Here is a 19294-nt window from a genome sequence, read left to right as displayed (position 1 = left end):
AGTTCTGAGCAGCTCACAGATTGCAGCGTGCATATGGGTTGGTAAATTCCTTCTCTGCGGTTATTTACCCTGTTAATTAAACAGGAAAGCAGCACAGCCACGTCTGATGTCAGCTCCCACGGCATTTAAACTGAACAGCGTCAACAAAACATCCTGAATAAAAATGTGGCTATGTGGGTTCCCTGGTTCAGAGAAGGTGCCACCTTAAGCAGATGTAACAGTCACGGTACAGATGCTACACCTGCATTGGAACTCACTACTGGAAAAACCCAACACGGTGTTAAAGGGAAGTCTTGGGAGACACGAAAAGGCAATCCTGAAGCTCAAGCACATCAGCTCAAACTGTGCTTAGCCGCTTCCTCCACAGCTGATGGAAGTCATCAGCTGGAAGGAAAAGGCTAAAACTAAAACTGAGAATTGGGATGTGAGAAGGAGCCTACTAAAGCACTTCAGTCTGTACCTCGCTTCAGTGGGAATATTTGTGTGCCTGAAGTCAAGCCACGGCCCAAATACTGCATCAGTGCTTTAAGCAGTGCTCAGGAGTTACACAAGTTTAGGATCTGTTTTCCTTGTTTTTAACTCCCCTGAGGTGAAGGTGTCTGGAAGCTGCAAGAGGCCTGTGCAGAAGCATCGCTTTTTTGTTCCCCAGGGATGTGGGAAGGCATTTGCTTGCTCCAGCAAGCCCAAGGAGCTCCATTGGGTTGCAATAGGATCCCGTGGCAGTATTTATTAAACTGTGAAATGCTAAGCTCAAGAAAATACTTAACAAAAAAATACCAAAACACATGGGTGGTTGAGTTGGCTGCAGTCTGCTCAAAAGCCTGCTGGTGTTCACAAATACCTTAGTTGTGGTGGTGAAGTACAAGTAACGGCTTTAGTTTCTTTATAAGGGTTAGCCCCCAGTTTAGTGAAATTTCAGGTTTTATTCTGAGAAGATAGGCAGTAAGATTATTTCAAATACAGAGAGTTTGTGTTCAGATGCAGACAGAAAGGCCTGCCAAGCTCATCTCTGTTTAAGTGTAAATGGGAGGGATTTGGAGTATGTTATTTAACAGGTACCCAGCCCTTCCCCTGGAAGAACTCCTGCACACCCAGTCAGCTGCTGTTCGTAGCGGGGATGCTTAATCAGTGGTAGAGGCAACACAAACCCACAGTGGGTATCTTCAGTAGAAGGCAAAACTTTTATTAAATGAACCAGATGTCACAAGTTAACATTTGCAGCTGTCAGAGATGGGGAATCATAAGGCAGCTATAGGAGCAGCAGAGGAATATGCAGATTTGTCCCAGATCCTGTGGACAGCCAGGCAGCAATGTAATAATAATAATATTAATTACTTTTAATGTGTCCTAATCATGAAAATCAGTCGCATAGGATGTGCCTATTACTTGTTGCCCTGGAGCACTCTAATGGTCATTGCACCAAAGGTGAGCCTATGTCAGACAGAATTGCCATCAAGGTATCAACCTGTTCCATACCAAACAGCAAAAACCTCACTACTGTATCATTCGGTCAGGAAAAAAAACAGTTATTTGATAACTATGCCAGACAAGTTGACTATCAAGGGGGGGGGGATGTCACTTAAGAGCCTTTATCACCTGGTTTCTTCTTGCTTGTCTTCTCTATCATCGTCTCCACAATCATTGCTGTTTCTTCGTACGTCTGAATTCTGTCATCTGAGAACTTCTCGATGGACTCCACCACCTCCACCTTCTCGTAGCTCATGGAGCCAGGCAAGCCTGATTCCCTGAACAAAAGGCCCTGCTTATCTTCTCGGTCACATTCTGTCTCTCGAAGGACTCCTGGCTCAGTTGGACTTATTGGACCAGGGGTAGGAACTGCCTCAGGCTCAGAAATGTCTGGATACTTTGTGATCTGCTCAATTCTTCCTCTTGTTTTTCTGCCCCATTCAAGTATGTCTTCTTTCTCTTCCTCTTTCTGTTTATCTTGGACTTCAAATTCTTCCCTCCTTTCACAGATAACCCCCTTCTCTTTTTCTGCTTCTTCAGCAGGTTCTGGTAGTTCTGGAATGGGCTCCACTTCACCACCGTTCATCACCTTCCCGTTGCTGTTGGAAACTATGATTCCTGCCCCTGATGGGATGGTGGGGGCCAAGATGCAAGGTTCTTCATAGCGTTCCTCCCCTGTTACCAGCACATAACGCCCTTTGGGATAGGCATCGGGTTTAGGCTCTGCTTTCTTGTGGACTCTTATTTTCTCTTTCACAAGGCTACACAATTTATTGAAGGCTTTACTTATCTGAGCTCCATCGGGTACGTCCTCTGGGCCCATTTCTTGTTCATCAAGTTCTAATTCTTCCTGCCCAGGTTCACATGTGACCGAGCCTTCGTGCCTGAACTCCAGCTGATCTTGGTCAAAACCTTCCAGAGTTCTTTCATACATCCTGTCAGGTGAAAGACCGTCAGTTATGTCTTTAGACATCAGCCCCTTTTTCCTGGCAATTTTCTTTGTCAGAGCTTTTTGTCTGGGCTTGACACTGGCGATGTCTTGCATGGCCTGGGTGATATCTAGGGAAAAACCAAACCAAAACAAACAACAAACAGTGCTGAACACAGTCGCTGCAAATGCTGGTGCTGCCCCTCACTGCTGCAGGTGGGGAGCTGGATGAAGCAGCAAGTGTGAACACAGCTCCCGTTAGCACATTAAACAGCCTCTTCTTTTATGTGGGCCCCTTGGCCAAGTAGCTGTTTAGCAGTGTGGTCACCACTGCCATACAGTGTGAGGACAGGGAACGGTGTGTGGTTCCCCTATCAGGCCTGCATCAATGCTCATCAGGAGCCTGCAGCGCCTGCTGTGGCAGCCACGCTCAGTACCTTCCTCCCAGGCATGGTGGCAAAGTTTGGCCCTGTCCGCTGGACAAGAACCTTGTCTGCTAAAGCTGAGACTGAAGCCAAGTACCCAAAACCTGGCAGTAGGACTAAGTGGAAACAGCTTGTCTGGCTTTTACAGCTCCTGTTACGGTTAGGGACAGGAAAGGAACAACCAAAACCCCTATTTAAAGCCTTCCTGCTGAACACAAGGTTCCTGGGTGAGTGGTCCGGCCCTTATGGGGAAGGTGGGTGTCATCACCAGCTATTCCAGTGCTTCTGAAGGCTCAGCATGGGGGCACCTAGCCTCTGTGTCCCAGGGGGGCTAAGAGTGAGCCAGGCACCTCCCCTCACAGCAGTTTTGGGGATGGGCAGATGCAGGGGGTGTGCATCAGGAGGGCACAGGGCTGAGCAGTGCTGAGGAGCAGCACTTGAGCATCGCTCAGGCACTGATGGTGAGCTCTAGGCACATGCAGAGGGAACCCCTGCCCATGGGCTGTGTTCTGAGCTCCTGCACTATCAGTAGTCACAGAGCCCATGGAGGCTCAGGCAGGCTACTGATGTCCATGTCATGAACAGCTAGAGCAGCAGAGGCAGAGGCTCGTGCTGGGAATTACAGGAACATGGGAACAGAGGTATTAATATGCTTTCCCCAAGGCAGCTGCTCTGTTCCATGTAGCAGGTACAGTAACACAGGTGAAACGCCCTGCTCACCTACAGGTAGGAAGCAGAGGTATAGCCAGAGACAGGCCAAACCCTCAGCTGGTATAAAACAGCACTTCACAGTTATTTACAGCTGCTGAGGATTTGTCCTCAGGCATTATGGACTCATTCCATAAACAGCTGCTACGGTTCACAGAGCAGCGAGAAAAATTACAGCTGCGCTCCAAAAAAATCCCTCATTTGGCAGTTTATCTCCCTTCTCAGGACAGTTTGTTGTTAGTAGAACCTCAGTGAGCCTTGTATTTAATCCACAGTAAGTCAACCTGTATGTTAACACCCACAGCACCTTTCTGAAAGTCAACTCCCCTCTTTGTTAGGAGCAGCCTCACTAGTTTAATCATGGCCATTTCCTTGTCACCATGTTTATAAGCATCCTAGGTCTAACAAGAAATCCTACAACATGGAGGAAACACCATTCAGAGGAAATCAGGTCATGGGACGTAAACAGGCCGAAAGGGGTGTCCTCTGCCTGCCTGCAGCACTCAACTCCCCCTGATGCTCTTGGAACGTCACTGACGTGTGAACCAATGGCTCTCAACAAGTCAGCACAAAACCCCCAGCTCTTGCCATAGTTCCAGGTGCCTTTTGACTGTGCTCTATTGATTGGCCTAAGCAGTAGATTGCAGAGATTAGCAAAGAAACTCTTTTGCTTGTGGTTTTGGCCTTTGACAGCTTGTTCCAACACCAGCTGAGGTAAGCTGAAATCACTGCATTTACTTGGTAAGCTGAAATCACTGCATTTACTTAGCAAGCTGGAGTCAGGCTGTCACAGCTGGTGTTGGTATGGAAAACAAATGGGAAAACATCTTAAAATACAATGATACTGCTCTTGACAGACACAGGAAGACATGTCACAGGTTTACCTCTTCCCCTGGAAGCTTGAGGCTGGACAGGTCTATAGATCTGCGTGAAGAGTGTGACTGGCGTTCCTGCTATAGCAGAGTTTAACCTGCCGGAGAAGACGCGCATCGGTCAGATCTCTCCCCCTCATTTCCATCAAGAGCAAGTGAGATCATGCAAAATGAAGCATGGAGGTTAAAGAAATATATTCCTCCGTGGTGAGGAGTCAGAGAATGATGGGAGCATGCTTCTTGTCTGGGGAAATTCAACACAGCCACAGCACCTTCGCAGGAGTCAGGCTGGTTTCCACCAGCAGGAGACGTGGGATGCTCCAGTAGGTAAAGTACACCAGTAATCAAAATGCATAGCAACGGGTTTGTAATTTAGCACAGCACTTTGAAAGGATGGGAAGGATTTTGGATGGGCAAACAGTCAATCCACACTTACCAGAGGTCAGCAAGAGCTATACCTGCTGGCTGGTGAGATGAAATTTGGCAGCCATCACAAAGTTACCTGCATGTGCCTGACTTCAGAAGGGCAAGAGGAAAACTGAGCAGTCTTCCTTGGAAAAATATTTGAGGAATCAGGGGTTCGAAATGAAAATGGAGAGGCTGGCCTATATGCAAACCAGTTACTGTATGTGTGGCCTTTCCAGTCTGCTCTGCCAGAATGCGAGAGAACAGTCTGGCCCGGTGCAAATGTGCAAGAGATGTGTGCAAGAGATGCCCATTTTGGTTTTTGGCAGCTATCCTGATCAGATTCCTAACCTGAATGCAGTGTCCAAAACGAGACGGTGAAAACTGATGAAATATCTGTTCCTACATGTCAGGTTGGCTATTGGTGAGGGTCCTTCCCCTGCATCTTCTGGACAACCCAGCACAGCAGTTTGGCTCTGAGGGCTCTGGCTCTGCTGCCTGTGCATGCAGCTGCGAAAGCCCAGCTCCTTTTATTCCTTTTCTCATGTGAGGCTGATGGTTGACATTAGAGGGAGCCAGTGCTCCTCCTTAGGTTTAAACAACCCAAATCCCTGACCTAGATTACACTGTTTCTCAGCCCCTGCCTGAAGAATGGGTTTGCTGTGAAGAGTGCTTTGCTTTTCGGGACATTTGCCCTGCCTGAGCCTCGCAAAACCAACCTGCCTGTAACACCCCAGCAAGCTTCACTAACACTCAAGCAGTGGAGAAAGTGTTTAGATTGCTTTTATATGCTCCTGATGCCTGTGCACTGATGCCAGGACAGTGTATGGAAAGGAGACTGTGTAGAAAGAAACTCAGAATGGCTCTGGCCCTTTCCTTGGCAGAGACTAGACCAGATTTTACACCTATTTCAATTACTGACCAGTAAAAGGTGTGAAGTGGCCATAGCTTTGGGTAGATCAGACCCCCTCAAAGGAGATAAAAGCAATCACTGTCCCCTTTGGAGAGTCCAGAACCTGGCCTTACCGGCTGTCCTCGTTCTCGATGATGCGCTTGTACCGCTCCAGCTCATTCTCCAGGGACTGCTGGTAGATCACCAGCTGGCGGCAGTCGGTCGTGTACTTCTCCAAGGTCCTCTCTGCCTCCTCTATCCCCTTCCTGAGGTTTTCAATCTGCTCGTTGTAAAGCTGAATTTCATCGTCGTAACTCTCCTGCGTGTTTTTAATCGCTTGCTCCAGCATGGTTGTCTGGTAAACAAAATCAGTGGGTGAAAGAGGCAGCTCTGAAACAGTGCGAGGTGTCCCTGCCCATGGCAGGGGACTGGAACAAGATGACCTTAAAGTCCTTTCCAACCCAAACTGTTCTGTGATTCTATGATTCAGCATCCCATTAAGGGTAATTAAGGGCCAGACGTGTTTTGTTATGATGTGTGAAGCTGCACTGCGTTTGGTTCGTTATTCAACACCAAAAACTTTCCCCCTTGCATCCTTGTTTATCCCAAGACTTCTTTTCCACAATAAGCATGACGGGATAAGAGTACACCAGGGGAACAGGGGTGTGATGTCTCCTTCCCCCCCTGAAGACTGGCTCTCTGTGGATGGCCTTGGCAGAGCAGGCAGTGTCTTAGAGACAGCAAAAGTGCTTAACTGGGAAGCTGTGGCCAGGCAAAACCTGTTCTTCCATCTCTGTGGTCTGCAGACCAAGCACGGGAGGTTAAGGAAGGGTCTTTTTTTAAATAAGAAACCTTCCTTTTGAATTCAATTCCTTGGCTTTTTTATTCTAGCAATATAAATAACTGCTGTGCCATAAGGCTTCGGCTCCAGGTATTGGACAGCTCATCCACCAGGAGGTGGCGATAGGTGCCTTGACAAAACCAGGGTGAGCACCTGCAGGTGGGGTATTTGGCGGTGTCATTCTGCTCTTACTTTCCTCTGTTTTTTTCAGCTGTTTATCATGGTTCTTTTATTACTTCGTTGTTTTCCTTTTTTCCTTCAAACAGCTTTTAAGGAGATGAGCTCACAAAAAGCTAATGGAGCGATAACTGGCTAATGGATTCTTTAATAATTGATTTATTTCTGTATGTTACAGCCAAGATTTGCAAAAACCTTTTAAAAAGCTTAAATTTAGAATCTAAGTCCCTTGGCATTAGTTTGGTGATACTGCAGTGTACCAGTGGAGAGGTACCACAGACCTCTTTAATGTTCGGTGCTCCTGAAGCTCCTCGATAACCCCTCAGCAGAGCCCTGAAGGTCCATCATCATTTTTCATGGAGCCAGTTTCTAGCCTTGAGCTCAGTAAGAAAGTAAGCCAGACCTGCCCTGTGTGACCTTTCCATTCCCAGCCCCCTGCTGACTCTGTTCTGCAGGAAACCAGTTGCAATGTGGAAACCTTCTTCCACCATGTCCTCTGATAAGCAAAGACCTCTTCATTATGGCTGTGATACCTGCAGCCCTCCCTGACCATCTAAACCTGACAGTTCGGACCACTGAGAGAATGGGAATGAAACAGCTGAAGAAAAAGATGGCAAACTAAAAGAAACACACCTCCAAGTCAACCCCCTTAAAGGCCATTCAGGTTTTACCATGTGACAATAAAAAGAGCAGTGCTCATGAGCGCCTTGGTTGTATTTACTGCTAGTGATGGCAGTACCTCAGTCTGCAGCTTGTATTTCTGTGCCTGCAGCTGGCAGAGGATGCTCTTGTATTCCTCCAGCTGGCTCTGCAGAACAGGGATCCTCCTCTCTGCTATCAGTTTTTCCTAGTGGGAAGAAAACAGCATTGTGTACAGAAAGTATGTTTCACTCTGTTAAAGAGAGCCAAACTGAAGTCTGCTACTGGAAAGTGTAAATGCAAACAGAAAACTACAGAAGGCAAATAAAAAGATGGGTATTGAACCTCAAGTAGACCCCTGTGGCATGGCTTCAGGAATAAAAGATGTCAGTTGGCAGGACTGTAAAAGTACAACTTATGTTGAAATTAGACCCTGTAGATGCAGCAGTTCATATCTTCTTCCAGCTAATAACCATTCTTGGCACAGCCACTCGTCTTGGTAGGAACCACCAAGTTTTCATTTAGTCTGTAGCCATTTATTTGATTTACAAGTTTTCACACATCTTACCACCCCTTTAGGATAAGATTTACTTTCTCTGTAAATATATAACCTACCATCCTCAGACAGGAAGCACAACTGCTTCAACTACCTTTAAACCAGCCATTTCTGAGGCTGGTACATATGTTACAGTGTGTTTGGCTAACACAATCTCTATTCTCCTGATCAGTCCAGTGTTCCAAAGCTACTATTAGTTTTTTTCTCTTTCTTACTTAGAGGAGTATGTATTTACTGAGAGCAATACTTGCCTCACATATGCCAGTGGTTATAGGGGACACACGAGGGGTTGTCTGGATGATCTGCTGCAAAACATTGACGTAGGTCTGGATTTCCATCAGGTTCTGTGGTAAAGTAAAAAGCATTTAATCAGAAACTGCTATAACAAGGTGCTGCCTTCAATATATTCCACTTCTGGGGCTTATTCCTAGGTATTTGCATCTTTCAGCGTATAAAAGACCAGTTCATGTTCAGACTTAGCCTTGGAATGTGGTTTTAGACCTGATTGGGAGTGCATGCATGCTAACAGTTTCCTCATGCTGAAGGTACATAACAGACATTGGCTATGTGACAGTACAGTTCACAGTCTTAAAGGTTCAGTGCACAGGAGCTTTTCAAAATGAGAACCACAGATCCCTTTGCATATGGTCCAAAAAAGTAACTCTGTTCTTTCAAAAAGAGCAAAGATGGGACAGTGGCCTGATCCAAGCCTCACAGCTCCACCAGGAAGGAGAAAGGGGCTGCATGTGTTAGAGTTGGATGCAGCATAGTAGTACAGCCACAGGCTCATGTCTGATGATTAACTGGAATGCTCTGGTGCAGAAAATTGGATATCCCCCTCTGATGAAAGCAGTAGCTTCTTGGCATGAAATACAAGACAGCTTGACCAGCATGTTGAGTTGAATCATGATAACAGGTCAACAAATTCAAGACATTACTACAGCTGTAGGCACTGGAACCAAGGGAGTCAGCTGGATGCTTGTAGCCACCCAGCCATTGGGCTTGGAAATATATAGGCATGTCTTTACCCACCAAAATGTAAATGGGATTTGCTTTAATTTGCCATTGGAACAGATGGTGATGGGGAAGTCTTGACATGTCTCTAGAAGGAAAGAGCTAAGGAGAACAGCAAATTCAGCCATTTACCTTCTTGTATCTGTCCTTTGTGGCATTAATGTCATCCTGCAGGAACTGGGACTCAATTTGCAGCTCCAGGTTGCACAGCAGTGCTTCATCAGCTTCCTGCAATGCAGAGACATGTGGCAGGGTTAGTACATATGGTTGAAGTGCCAGAATCACAGCAGCCACTTGGCCATGAAGTGAGATGTATGTCTGTGGAGACCACACAGCCTGCATGGAGAATTGTAACCTACTGGGTGAAACAAAAGTATTGTGAAACCCACAGACAAGAGGCATCCTATTTGTTGTGTTCTCCCATTGTACACACTGCTTTTCTACGCAAATATAAAGTATGATACAGTTTGGCACTGGTATTCTCAAAATACGTTAACCATATGTTTTGTGAATGCTGGGAGCCAAGTAATAGATGCTATGAAATACCAGTCTTTGATGCTAAAAGCTTGCAATCGTGCATGAATCTTAAAAGAGATCCACAGGCTAAGGTATTAACTTCTCTAGTGTTTATGACAGGACCTGAGGTACCCTGGTGCTTTTTTAATATCCCCAGTTAAGAAGCCCTTAATAAAAAACAACAAACAGGACAGTCTGAAGTATTTTCACTCCTTTTGGTGTATTCTCAAACACCAGAAATACTGGAGTCATTTCTGAAAATAAAAATGACAGATGAACAAGGCTAAAAAAAACTCCACTTTGCTGCAGAAGTTTCTAATACACTGGGATTTGTGAGGATGAAAGTTCAGCATGTTCAATTAATTCAGAGGACAAGGTTTATTACTAGCAATTATGAACTCAAAGTATGTAGGTATGAGTGGCACTGGTATTTAAATCCAGTGAAATCTCCATTTCTGTTCAAAGGCCAATTCATTTTTTCCTGGTGTTATTTCATTTAATACAAACCATTGAATATCAAATAATTTCTGTGGAACATGGCAATATATTTTACAAATATTTAAGTGTGGGGGGGAACAGCTTTATTTTTCTACTTACACCATGCCTTCTTGATTAGGTTGAGCATTAAATAACACTAATATCCCACTTCTGAGTTCATGATTTCTAGTCATACACTGATGTATAGCTGTAAAAATGCCTCAGTGAATGGATCGCAGGTTGTAAATAAACCACTGAATTCTATGGGTGCAGCACATGACTCTTAGATGGGGATTTTTCCTTTTCCACGTGAACAGCATGTGCTATCCCAAAAATGTGTAGATGTTAGCTGTCTCATTATGCTGCTGAGCCCCCCTGCCAGAGACCTCTCCATCAATCTCTCCGCTTTGTGAGACAGTGGCTAATTCAGAAACATCCAAACCAGCACATTCAGAGCCAGTCAGCAGAAATGGCGCTGCTTTTCTGCACTCCTCTGTCCTCCTATTGACAGGAAGATCAGCAGGACAATGGCCATGTTGGGAGGGCTGGGAAAGAGCCAACACCCCCCCAGGCCTCTAGCTAATACTGATAAGCAAATATTTCTGCATGTAATAAGCAAAAGCAGTGTTCAGCTTCCCAAATGTTCCTTCAAAGGGGAAAAATACTTATGCTTTTATTCCCTGCTTTCCAATAGACCAGCTTCACTGATGATGCTGTACATCAGAACAGTGCAATGCCTACACATTTTTATCTGAACCTTGCAGTATTTGCTATTCAATCAACTTCAGAAAAATCCGTTCTGCTTTAGGTGCTGATTCCAGAATGATGATCCATATGCTGAATCAGCATTTTCATTTACTATGGAAGAGAAATCACCTAGAACTTTCCAGAAACAGTGTGTGCTGATTTTTCAACAGGTTCCCCAACTGCTGGAAAAGGCATGAATTTATATCTGTGCATGCACGTTTCAGGCTATGTCTTGAGCACCTGTACAGACAATCAGCTGTGTTCTCTCCAGCATTTGGTACCCCAATGCAAGGAGCTGCTACAATGGGGAAAGCACTGACACAACCTGGGATAATAACATCCCCTACAGCTTAAGATCTTGTCAGCTTTGCCTGGGGTTGCCAAACCAAGTCACTTTCTTTTAGATGCAGATTGGCTGAGAAGAACTGTGAAGATGGACCCACCAGGTCCAGCTACCACTTACAAAGTATTTGCCTCCACAAATAGTTTTTAAGACCTTGCAGGGTGTCCAAGAACCCTGCTAGCACACACTGGAAAATAGCAATGATGCAGGATATCTAGAGCTTACTGGAGATAGCAATGCTAAAATGCACATGACAATGCTCAAGCAAAACAGTTCCTGCCATATGTAGCAGGGAAATACAAAATATCTCTATTTGATTCACTGTGATTGTTTCCAAATAACAAAGATGAAGGATAAGCTGTGAAAAGTAGATGAAAAGATAAAATGCAATTTTCTTCACTCAGATGAAAACTAGCAACAAGAGAGGATGAATCAGGCTTTCTCAGTTTCACAGAACTTGGTTGGAAACTCCCTAAATGTGTTAGTAAACTTTATCTTTTCTCTGGGGTTATCATGATGATGATGATCATCATCATCATCATCAGTTCTCTTTCCATGGCAGTAGTTCAGGAAATTGTGGCTTGATAGAGACATTCCTCATGTTTCACTGCAAAAGGTACAAATCCAAGGTGGGGGAAGATGTGGCTTTTCTTTGGAAACCTAATGCAAAGTGGAGGGTCTGTCCTAGGAAGGGCTGACCATATCCTGCAAGGGACTGAGGAGCTTTGAGACACACCAAACTTCAAGTTTTAGACATAATCGGCATTATCTCATGCTACAATATTAGTACGAAGTATACTTTAATACAGTAGCTATATTAAAATATAAGGGGCATGGAGAAGGTATTTAGCAACAAACGTTTTCTCTGGTCATATTTCAGACCCTTAAATATATGTATTGCCTGCATGGTAAGACTAAGAAATGGGCTTTTCCTACCTCTGGTTTTTCCTAAACTCCTACTCTGAGGGTAAACTCCAACTCACTCAGAAATTGCCTTCCAAGTTAGAAAAGACCAAACAAACAGGAGTCTTAGCAGAGTTAAAAAGAGTTATTAAAGGCACCCAAGTATTAGCCAGATCTTCAGCAAGAGTGAACTTGCATATTGGATGTGGAAGAAGCAACGTGTGTCAACTCCAGGTCCCAAAAGGTATGCAGGATTCTCCAAAATGAGTGTTGGTCAGTAGGTCCTCCTAGTTCTTGGTCTTACTGACAAATTACTGAAGCCCTGAGCCCAATGAGACTGCGGGCTGCAGATGGCATGGTGCTACACAACCAAAATCAGCAGGACTGTACAGAGCAGGGCGCTATGCACTGTGTACATACACGCCAAGGCTCAGCCATTTGCACAAAGCTCAGGGAGGTGAAGGAAGGGGAAGAAGAACTTTTCATCAGTGCATAATGACAAGAAATATTGTGGTCTGACATTTTATCTTCCCACTGCTTATTCAAAACAGCTTGCTGTAGTAAATGAACTTAGAGAAATTATGAAGACCTTTCCTTTTCCATTTTGCCTGTCTTACCTTATTAAGGCGTTCAAGGGTTTCTTTTAGCTTCTGCTGGTATTCACGTTCATTTCTATACCTGCAAACAGAACAAAGGAGATGAAGTTCAATGGTTCATTCTTCTGCAAACTGCGTTTTCATCTGCACTATCATGCACAATATATGCTTCACACTAAAGCAGAATATGAATCTTGAAAGGGACCGAAAGATTTACTTATGCATTAGCATTGCTTTTTTTTTTGGTCCAGATGCTGAGAGTAATTCCAGGGTTTACTAATGTCTTGCCCTCAATTTATGTGGCAAATGACAACAGAATGCCACCTATTTGCTCTCCCTTTTTCACAGAAAGCCCAAGAATAAATTATTTATGATAAAACGGTATTTGATTGGAGTTGGACTGCAGTGACAGCCATTCATCAGTGGTTACCATGTGAGTATTTGCTACATTGGCAAATTAGCATTTAATTACAGAGCACTTGGTTTCCTATTCTGCCTGTTGTTGTTCAGTAAGCATTTTCATGACAGACACATTAAACACAAAGATTGCAATTTCACATATTGATTATGATTAATGATGTATTAGGATGCTTTGATAGATGAAGCTTTGTGTCCTCTTTGATATAGCAATCATATGTTAACCTAGTCAAAATCATATGTGAGTCTTAGTAAGACTGCATTTAGCCTGTTCATATACATTTATAACTGTTTTAATTGTTATAACATTTATAACTGTTCATATACTTTTATAAAAATTCCACAAGTGCATAATGTGCATATTCGTGTACTAAGTGAGCAATGGATGTATATTGTGTTTATCTTTGAGGAAAAAGTACATTCTTTGAGAATTAGGGCTCTGTACTTGTATCTTGACTTATCTTGTATCTTGACTTATCTTGTATCTTTACTTATCTTCAAGAAAAACCTTTTAGCTGGAGAGTACAAAACTTCCTAATTGTTGATTACTAATTTTTATTCCTTTACCTAAAGAAACTGTATATAAAATGTTTAACAGGAGATATGGTTTAATGAGACCCCATTAAAAAAAACCACAAACAGCCAGATCTTATAGTACGAGCTAATGAGACTTTGCCATCAGTAGTGAACAAGTGGCTCATCCAACTGCATTTGCTGTCAGTGCCAAAGTACATAGAGTCTGTTGCAGTTTATCCCTTTGCTTTCCCCAAAATAATAGAGATACAGAGATATAAAAAGCTGGCATTTTCTTAATTTCTAAAAGAAACCCTCATGGTGAGTGCCAAGTGAAGTCTGGTGGTGAATGTCCTTCTTTTGCAGTACAAGCAATGGACATCAACACAGCACAATCCTCACCAGAATTCAGAACTGAACACATAAAAGCTCTTCTCACCTACTCAAGTAGCTTTACGGCTGCAATAGACCTCTTTGGTCTGCTTAGGGAAAAAGGGGGAAGGAAACAGAGTGGAGGGGGCTGCCAGGCTCAAAGAAGGCAGGTCAGAGCTTTGAAGGTTCCCTTCGCCTCTCTTAGTGTCCCAACAGAGACATGCTAACCTAATAGGTTCAGAGTTATCTGTTAAACCTCTTAAGCCCTCCCCACAGCCTGGGGCACCAGCCTGATGAGAGCATCGGGCATGCAGGAGGGAAGCCCATGACTAAGCTTGTTTCTCCACCTGGCCCTTGTTTTTCGGCCCCCACTTTCGCTGCAGTGCAAGGGCTGGCTCCCCTCCAAAGAGAAAACAGTCACGATAGAACCAAGCAATCCTCAATGGCCAGGTAATCAGTTTGGTGTCAGCCTCGTGTCTTTAATATGAAGACAAATGCTGTCTCTCTGTTGAGCCCTTCTGAACTCTTTCGGCAATATAGGAAGCCTCTTGGTTTACCATTATCTGAGGTTAAACTTTTCTATTACATTTTTCCTTTTCACTTTTCCTGAGGCACTTTGCTAACCTTTTCTCAACAGAGACAGCAGTAATTTGGGTGCCAAAGAGAGCACAGACTGCAAAATCTAGTCCTGCAAGGACAGTGGACAGACCAGTAATGGCTGTGGTTTATACCCTAGAAGCTAGGATAAGGGCTGTGCTCTGCTGATTTGTGAACAGGTTGGTTGGTACCTGCATTACCAAGAAGCTGCTATGGAGCAGCTGAGAGCTATAGGGAAAGATTTTGACAGTCTGGAGAGGGGGAGGAGGGCAGGCAGGACCTCCTTAACTGCAGCTGCAGCAGAGTAAAGATCTCCCTATCACCAGAGGAGCAGCAGCAGCACAAACAACCCCTGCAGACAGGGACTGAAATAGCTTTACCAATGGAGTCCCTACTGCTCCCCATACCTCAACTATTGTGTTTTCCTACTTGGTTTTGTTTCCTCTCACAGGTGTTGTGTCTCCACTGTGGCCCCAAAGGGTATAACATCATCAGAGCATCACCACAAGGTGCAGCTTGGAGAACACAATGCCAATTTCAGTGTCTAGTGAATTCCAGGGAATTATCTGCCATGCAAACCCCACAAGATTAGCAGTGAATGAATTTTAAATGAAATAATCGATTAGCAAGACTTTTAATTTTTGAAGTTAATTAATCCTGTTAAGTCAAGGGTGCTAAAATCTGGGTTTCATCATTCTTTCCTAATATCAGAGAGAGAAATAGAGTCCTTTCCCACAGCCAGATGCAACGTTGCTATAATAATGATGCTAAATAAAATTAGCATGATTAGTATTTTTATGAGATGCATCCAAACAATTCCTAGTAATGCTTTTGGTTGTTTTTTTTTTTTTTTTGCAGCTTCAAGAGAAAGAATTCTCTGCTGATACAGTCTGAATTATTCATGTTAATGTGAAAAGCTATAACTGTGACTACAGAGGATTTAAAAATAAGTTGTAATGCAAGATCTACTTTTCAGTGGTTCATGCACATTCAATTGTACAGCCCTGGTAATCCCAGGCCCTGCTGTGTTTAAATGCAGCTTCAAAAGGTCTACTTACATAAATGCAACTTTTAAAGGTTTACTTATAGATACAAATCTATTTACTGAAGTGTGAATGTGAGTGAAAGAATGGGTTGTAAGAGCTAAAATTCTTTGCATTAGTGAAAGACACACAATTCTATCGATTAACTGGTACACAGTGCCCCACTGAAAGCACTGTGTGCCAAAAGCAATGCTTTATACTTCAAATGAAGCAGGAAACCCCACACTGCCTGCTGCAGACTGAATACAGACCCAGGTTGGAGAGCAGGTCTTCAGCACAGGAATGCTTCTGGTTTCAGGAGCATGGCAAGACCCTAACACAGCAGTGAACATTATTCCTCCCATATTTTGTTTGTAAGTACCTGAAATCATAGCCATCAGGTTGGCTTTGAGCTAGGAAGATGGTGAGAAGGCAGAGTGCACATTGTCAGAGCACTGGCCTTGTTTTAACTCCTGCAACTCAAAACCCAACAAATTCTTTTCAGATGCTAAAGAAACTTTTGTGTCTGTCTTCAGGTCAAATTAAGCATCTCAAAACCCACAAAACCAAAGTTCACTTATTGATGTAAACCAGAGGCAACTTGGTTAATAAACATCCAGAGCCCTTCCATTGCAATGGCCCTGTGTATCTTTAACGTTCAAATTGTAATGTTGCTGGCTTGGATATAGTAGAGGTTTCCTTTTTACTTTAGTTTACGGCTGTTGAGTAAACCTCATAACTGTATGACAAGGCACCACCTATTTATTTTCTAGGAAGTCACTAACTACCCCTGCAACAGGTCCTAAATCTCACTTTCAAAAACCACAGCCCCTTCTCCAGGTGTTCCTCCCCTCCAGGATTTGCCTGCTGCTGGGGAACTATACAGGCAGTTGATCCTCAGGTGGATGCAGGAATCTATGATCAGGTTGCCAGGACAAGCTAAATGTTTCTGGCCAGTTTTTCTAGTCCTTGTCTTGCCAGTTTTCCTTGCAAGCTGTTGAAATCAAAGGAGGAACTGTGTGTTTTGCTGTACTGATTCTTTGCCTGCCTGAAGCACTCCAGACAGAGATAACACAGTTCTGCCCAGCTCTATCATAGCACTAAACGTTTCCATACAGCTGGCTCACTAATATACAGGTAGACTTTGGAGTACTGAGTTTACTAATAAAAACATACGAACAAGTGTCAGAGTCAACAGATAAATTACAGCATTGCCTGTAAAAACCCCTGCCTAATCAGGTTCGTGTAACTTGCTGGCACTGAGTTAGGGCATTGTGGAAATCTGACCATTTCCAGCACTAAGCCTCAGTGCACCTGGGCGGGCAATTCTCTGCTGTCAGAAGAGAGAGATCAGGGCTTGGCATTTCTCTAGCTGTGCTGTAGCTCACAGCCTCTATGGGCTGTTTGTGTGGCAGCCCACTGAATTGGGTTGGAAATCTGATTTTTTTAGATTAAGGTTTTTTTTAGCTGGCTCATTTTCTTAATTCAAATGTCAGGGTGGCTCCAGGAATAGCTGTGGCAGCACAGCATACCAGACAGTGTGCAGGGCTGGGGAGGGCAGGATGCTGGGACTGTACAGCTACTGATATCAGTGTATCATCAGACCATGCCCTGAAGACACAGATGGCCTCAACGTCAATTATCTCACATCTGATTTGGGGCTATTTCCAGTTGAAAAATGCTTGGAGACAGAAAAGGGAAATATTATCAGTCTTACACGTTCTAGTACAGAGAAGGGGGAATCAGTGGAGGATCAGACTGAAAAATCGTGTGGTTTGGGCAAGGACAGACATAAAGTCTCTGATGGAGACAAGGGATGAAATCTCAAGGGCCTTGGTATTTGTGCAGCAGCAAGACAGGGCTCAGATGATTCACCTCCTGCCTTAATAAAACTGTTTCTGGTAAGCGTGGTGAGCATTACCTGGGAGTGGCTGCACAGATTTGTTGAAAATATTCATTTTTCCCCTTCCCATCACTGTCAGGGAGCTGTGTTTCTAAGCTAGAGCATGTTATAAGGAGTTCACCCTCACCCTTCGGTGGGGAGGATGAAAAGCTCCTCCCTCCATGCTGCTGCCAGATTTTCCTGGCTGAACTAGCCAAGACAGCTGTTTAAGAGAAAGGAGCCCTGGCCAATAAGTAACAGGAAGCCAAGACCCTTCTATGCTGCGAGCAGTCCTTTTATGAGCAATACTCATCAAGTCTCATTGTGTAATTAATTAAGCAACATGACCAAGACTGCCGGTTGCTGAAGGGAAGGGACTAGATGCGTCAGGAGCCACTTGTATGGCTCAGCCCCCAAGGCTCCTGCTCTGTGATTTATGGTGCAACTGAGGTTAACAAGTTAGGGGAAACTTGCTCTTACAGCTATTGCTTTAGTAGCAGAAGATTAAATAGTGGGATGCAAGGAAGAAGAGGAGGGTAATCAGATTTTTTTCTTGGTATGTAAAATTTGCTTATTTACTGTCTTTTCATCTCACATCAGTAGTGGCTGGACACCCAGGTATCTCACAATGCCTGTAAGTAAGAGTTTCTCATAGATGTTCCACACATTTCAGGACATATTTGGGGTTGTGTAACTCTGCACTGCTCAGACACAAGACATGCTTTGAGCAGTTTTGTTTTTAATTGGGTTATTCCCTCTTGGCAGCCCAGAGCACAGTCCTGTTAAAGCTAATGAGTAATAGCAACCAATGTGTGCCATGGCAAGCACCTGCTGCCATGGAAGGGAGAGGGCAGTTGCCTGTCTAGTAGCAGTGAGACCATGGAATGCAGAGCTGGCACTCCCAAAGTCCAGTTACCTTGCGTTTCACCATGGGCTTACTACGTGCCATCCCCAGCTACAAGTCTGATACACAAGGAACAACCTCACCTGGTGACACCAAACCTGTCCTTACTACAAAGGTTAACTATGGAAACAATACCAGCGTATGTTCCTCCATGTGTAAGCCTTACTTGTTGCGGTACTCATCGAGCATGCGCTGGGCGTCCTTCTCCTCCCGCTCCAGCTTGGCTCGGTCGGATGCCAGCTCCCGCATTCGCTGCCGGTTGAACTCGATCTGTCCAGCGAAGGCTTCGTCCAAGCCCACCAGCTCATCCATGCGCTGGAAGGTCTCCAGCTGCTTGCGCAGGATGGTGTTGCGCTGCTCCAGCACACGTGCCCGGTTGATGTAGCTGGCAAAGCGCTCGTTGAGCTCCTGCAGGTTCTCCAGGCCCCGGGCTTGGGCCAAACTGTCGAATTCGGGGGAGCCTCGCAGCTCATCGTAGGCGTCTGACCGCTCGTACTTCTCCTTGCGCACCTCGCGAAGGAAACTGCTCCTGTACATGGCTTCGGGGGGGCTGTGTGGTGCCGGGTTCCCCTCTTGCGTGCCTGCCTGCCTCTCCAGTTTGGATCTGAATTATAGCTGGGGTGTTTGAGGAGGAAGAACTGAACATAATCACCCCCCCAGATGATAAGGATTTGTCTCCAGGGCGGTTTGTGGCACTAAAGGCATCCTCTGCAGCAGTGAACTAAATAAATCCCTATGGCCCCGCCTTGGGGCTGCCTCTCCCGGTGTCAGCATTTCGGAGGAGCAGCGGGTATGGGAGGGTGAGGGGCTTTTCTTTTCCAGGGTTGCAATTGTGTATGGCCAGAATAAAAGAGAACAACATCCAGCTTTCACCCGGCGGATTAAAGCATTACCCGTGGACAACAAAACGAGAGCTTTGCAGTTTTGGAGGCTGAGCTCAAAGCCTTACGTGGCTCTGCTGGGGGGAGAGCTTTGTCCCATGGTGGTGTCCCCAGGGCTATGAGCAGAGGCCTTCTGCTGAGCCAGGATTTCAGTGTGAGCAGATGGCAGCACTTGATTTTTGTTGTTTGACAGTTTTGCA

At 44.7% G+C, this 19294-nt stretch overlaps 1 protein-coding gene across 1 annotated transcript; it reads right to left on the bottom strand.

The window, feature by feature from the left end:
- Positions 1 to 1181: 1181 nt before the first annotated feature.
- On the bottom strand, positions 1182 to 19071 carry BFSP1 (beaded filament structural protein 1). The gene is made up of 8 exons (XM_061356277.1): positions 18380 to 19071; positions 12528 to 12588; positions 9057 to 9152; positions 8162 to 8254; positions 7455 to 7562; positions 5832 to 6052; positions 4413 to 4498; positions 1182 to 2526 (listed from the first exon to the last, which is right to left on the bottom strand). The coding sequence occupies exons 1-8, from the start codon at positions 18748 to 18750 to the stop codon at positions 1580 to 1582; spliced, it is 1983 nt and encodes a 660-aa protein (XP_061212261.1). The 5' UTR covers positions 18751 to 19071; the 3' UTR covers positions 1182 to 1579.
- Between the last annotated feature and the right edge of the window lie 223 nt (positions 19072 to 19294).

Source organism: Neopsephotus bourkii, unplaced genomic scaffold, assembly GCF_033783945.1.
Source record: "Neopsephotus bourkii isolate Nb327-2 ecotype Australia unplaced genomic scaffold, CSIRO-AGI_Nbou_v1 NB_845, whole genome shotgun sequence".
NCBI classification, from domain to species: domain Eukaryota; kingdom Metazoa; phylum Chordata; class Aves; order Psittaciformes; family Psittacidae; genus Neopsephotus; species Neopsephotus bourkii.
The sequence above is the reverse complement of the archived record's forward strand: the minus strand, read 5'-3'. Positions and strand labels throughout refer to the sequence as shown.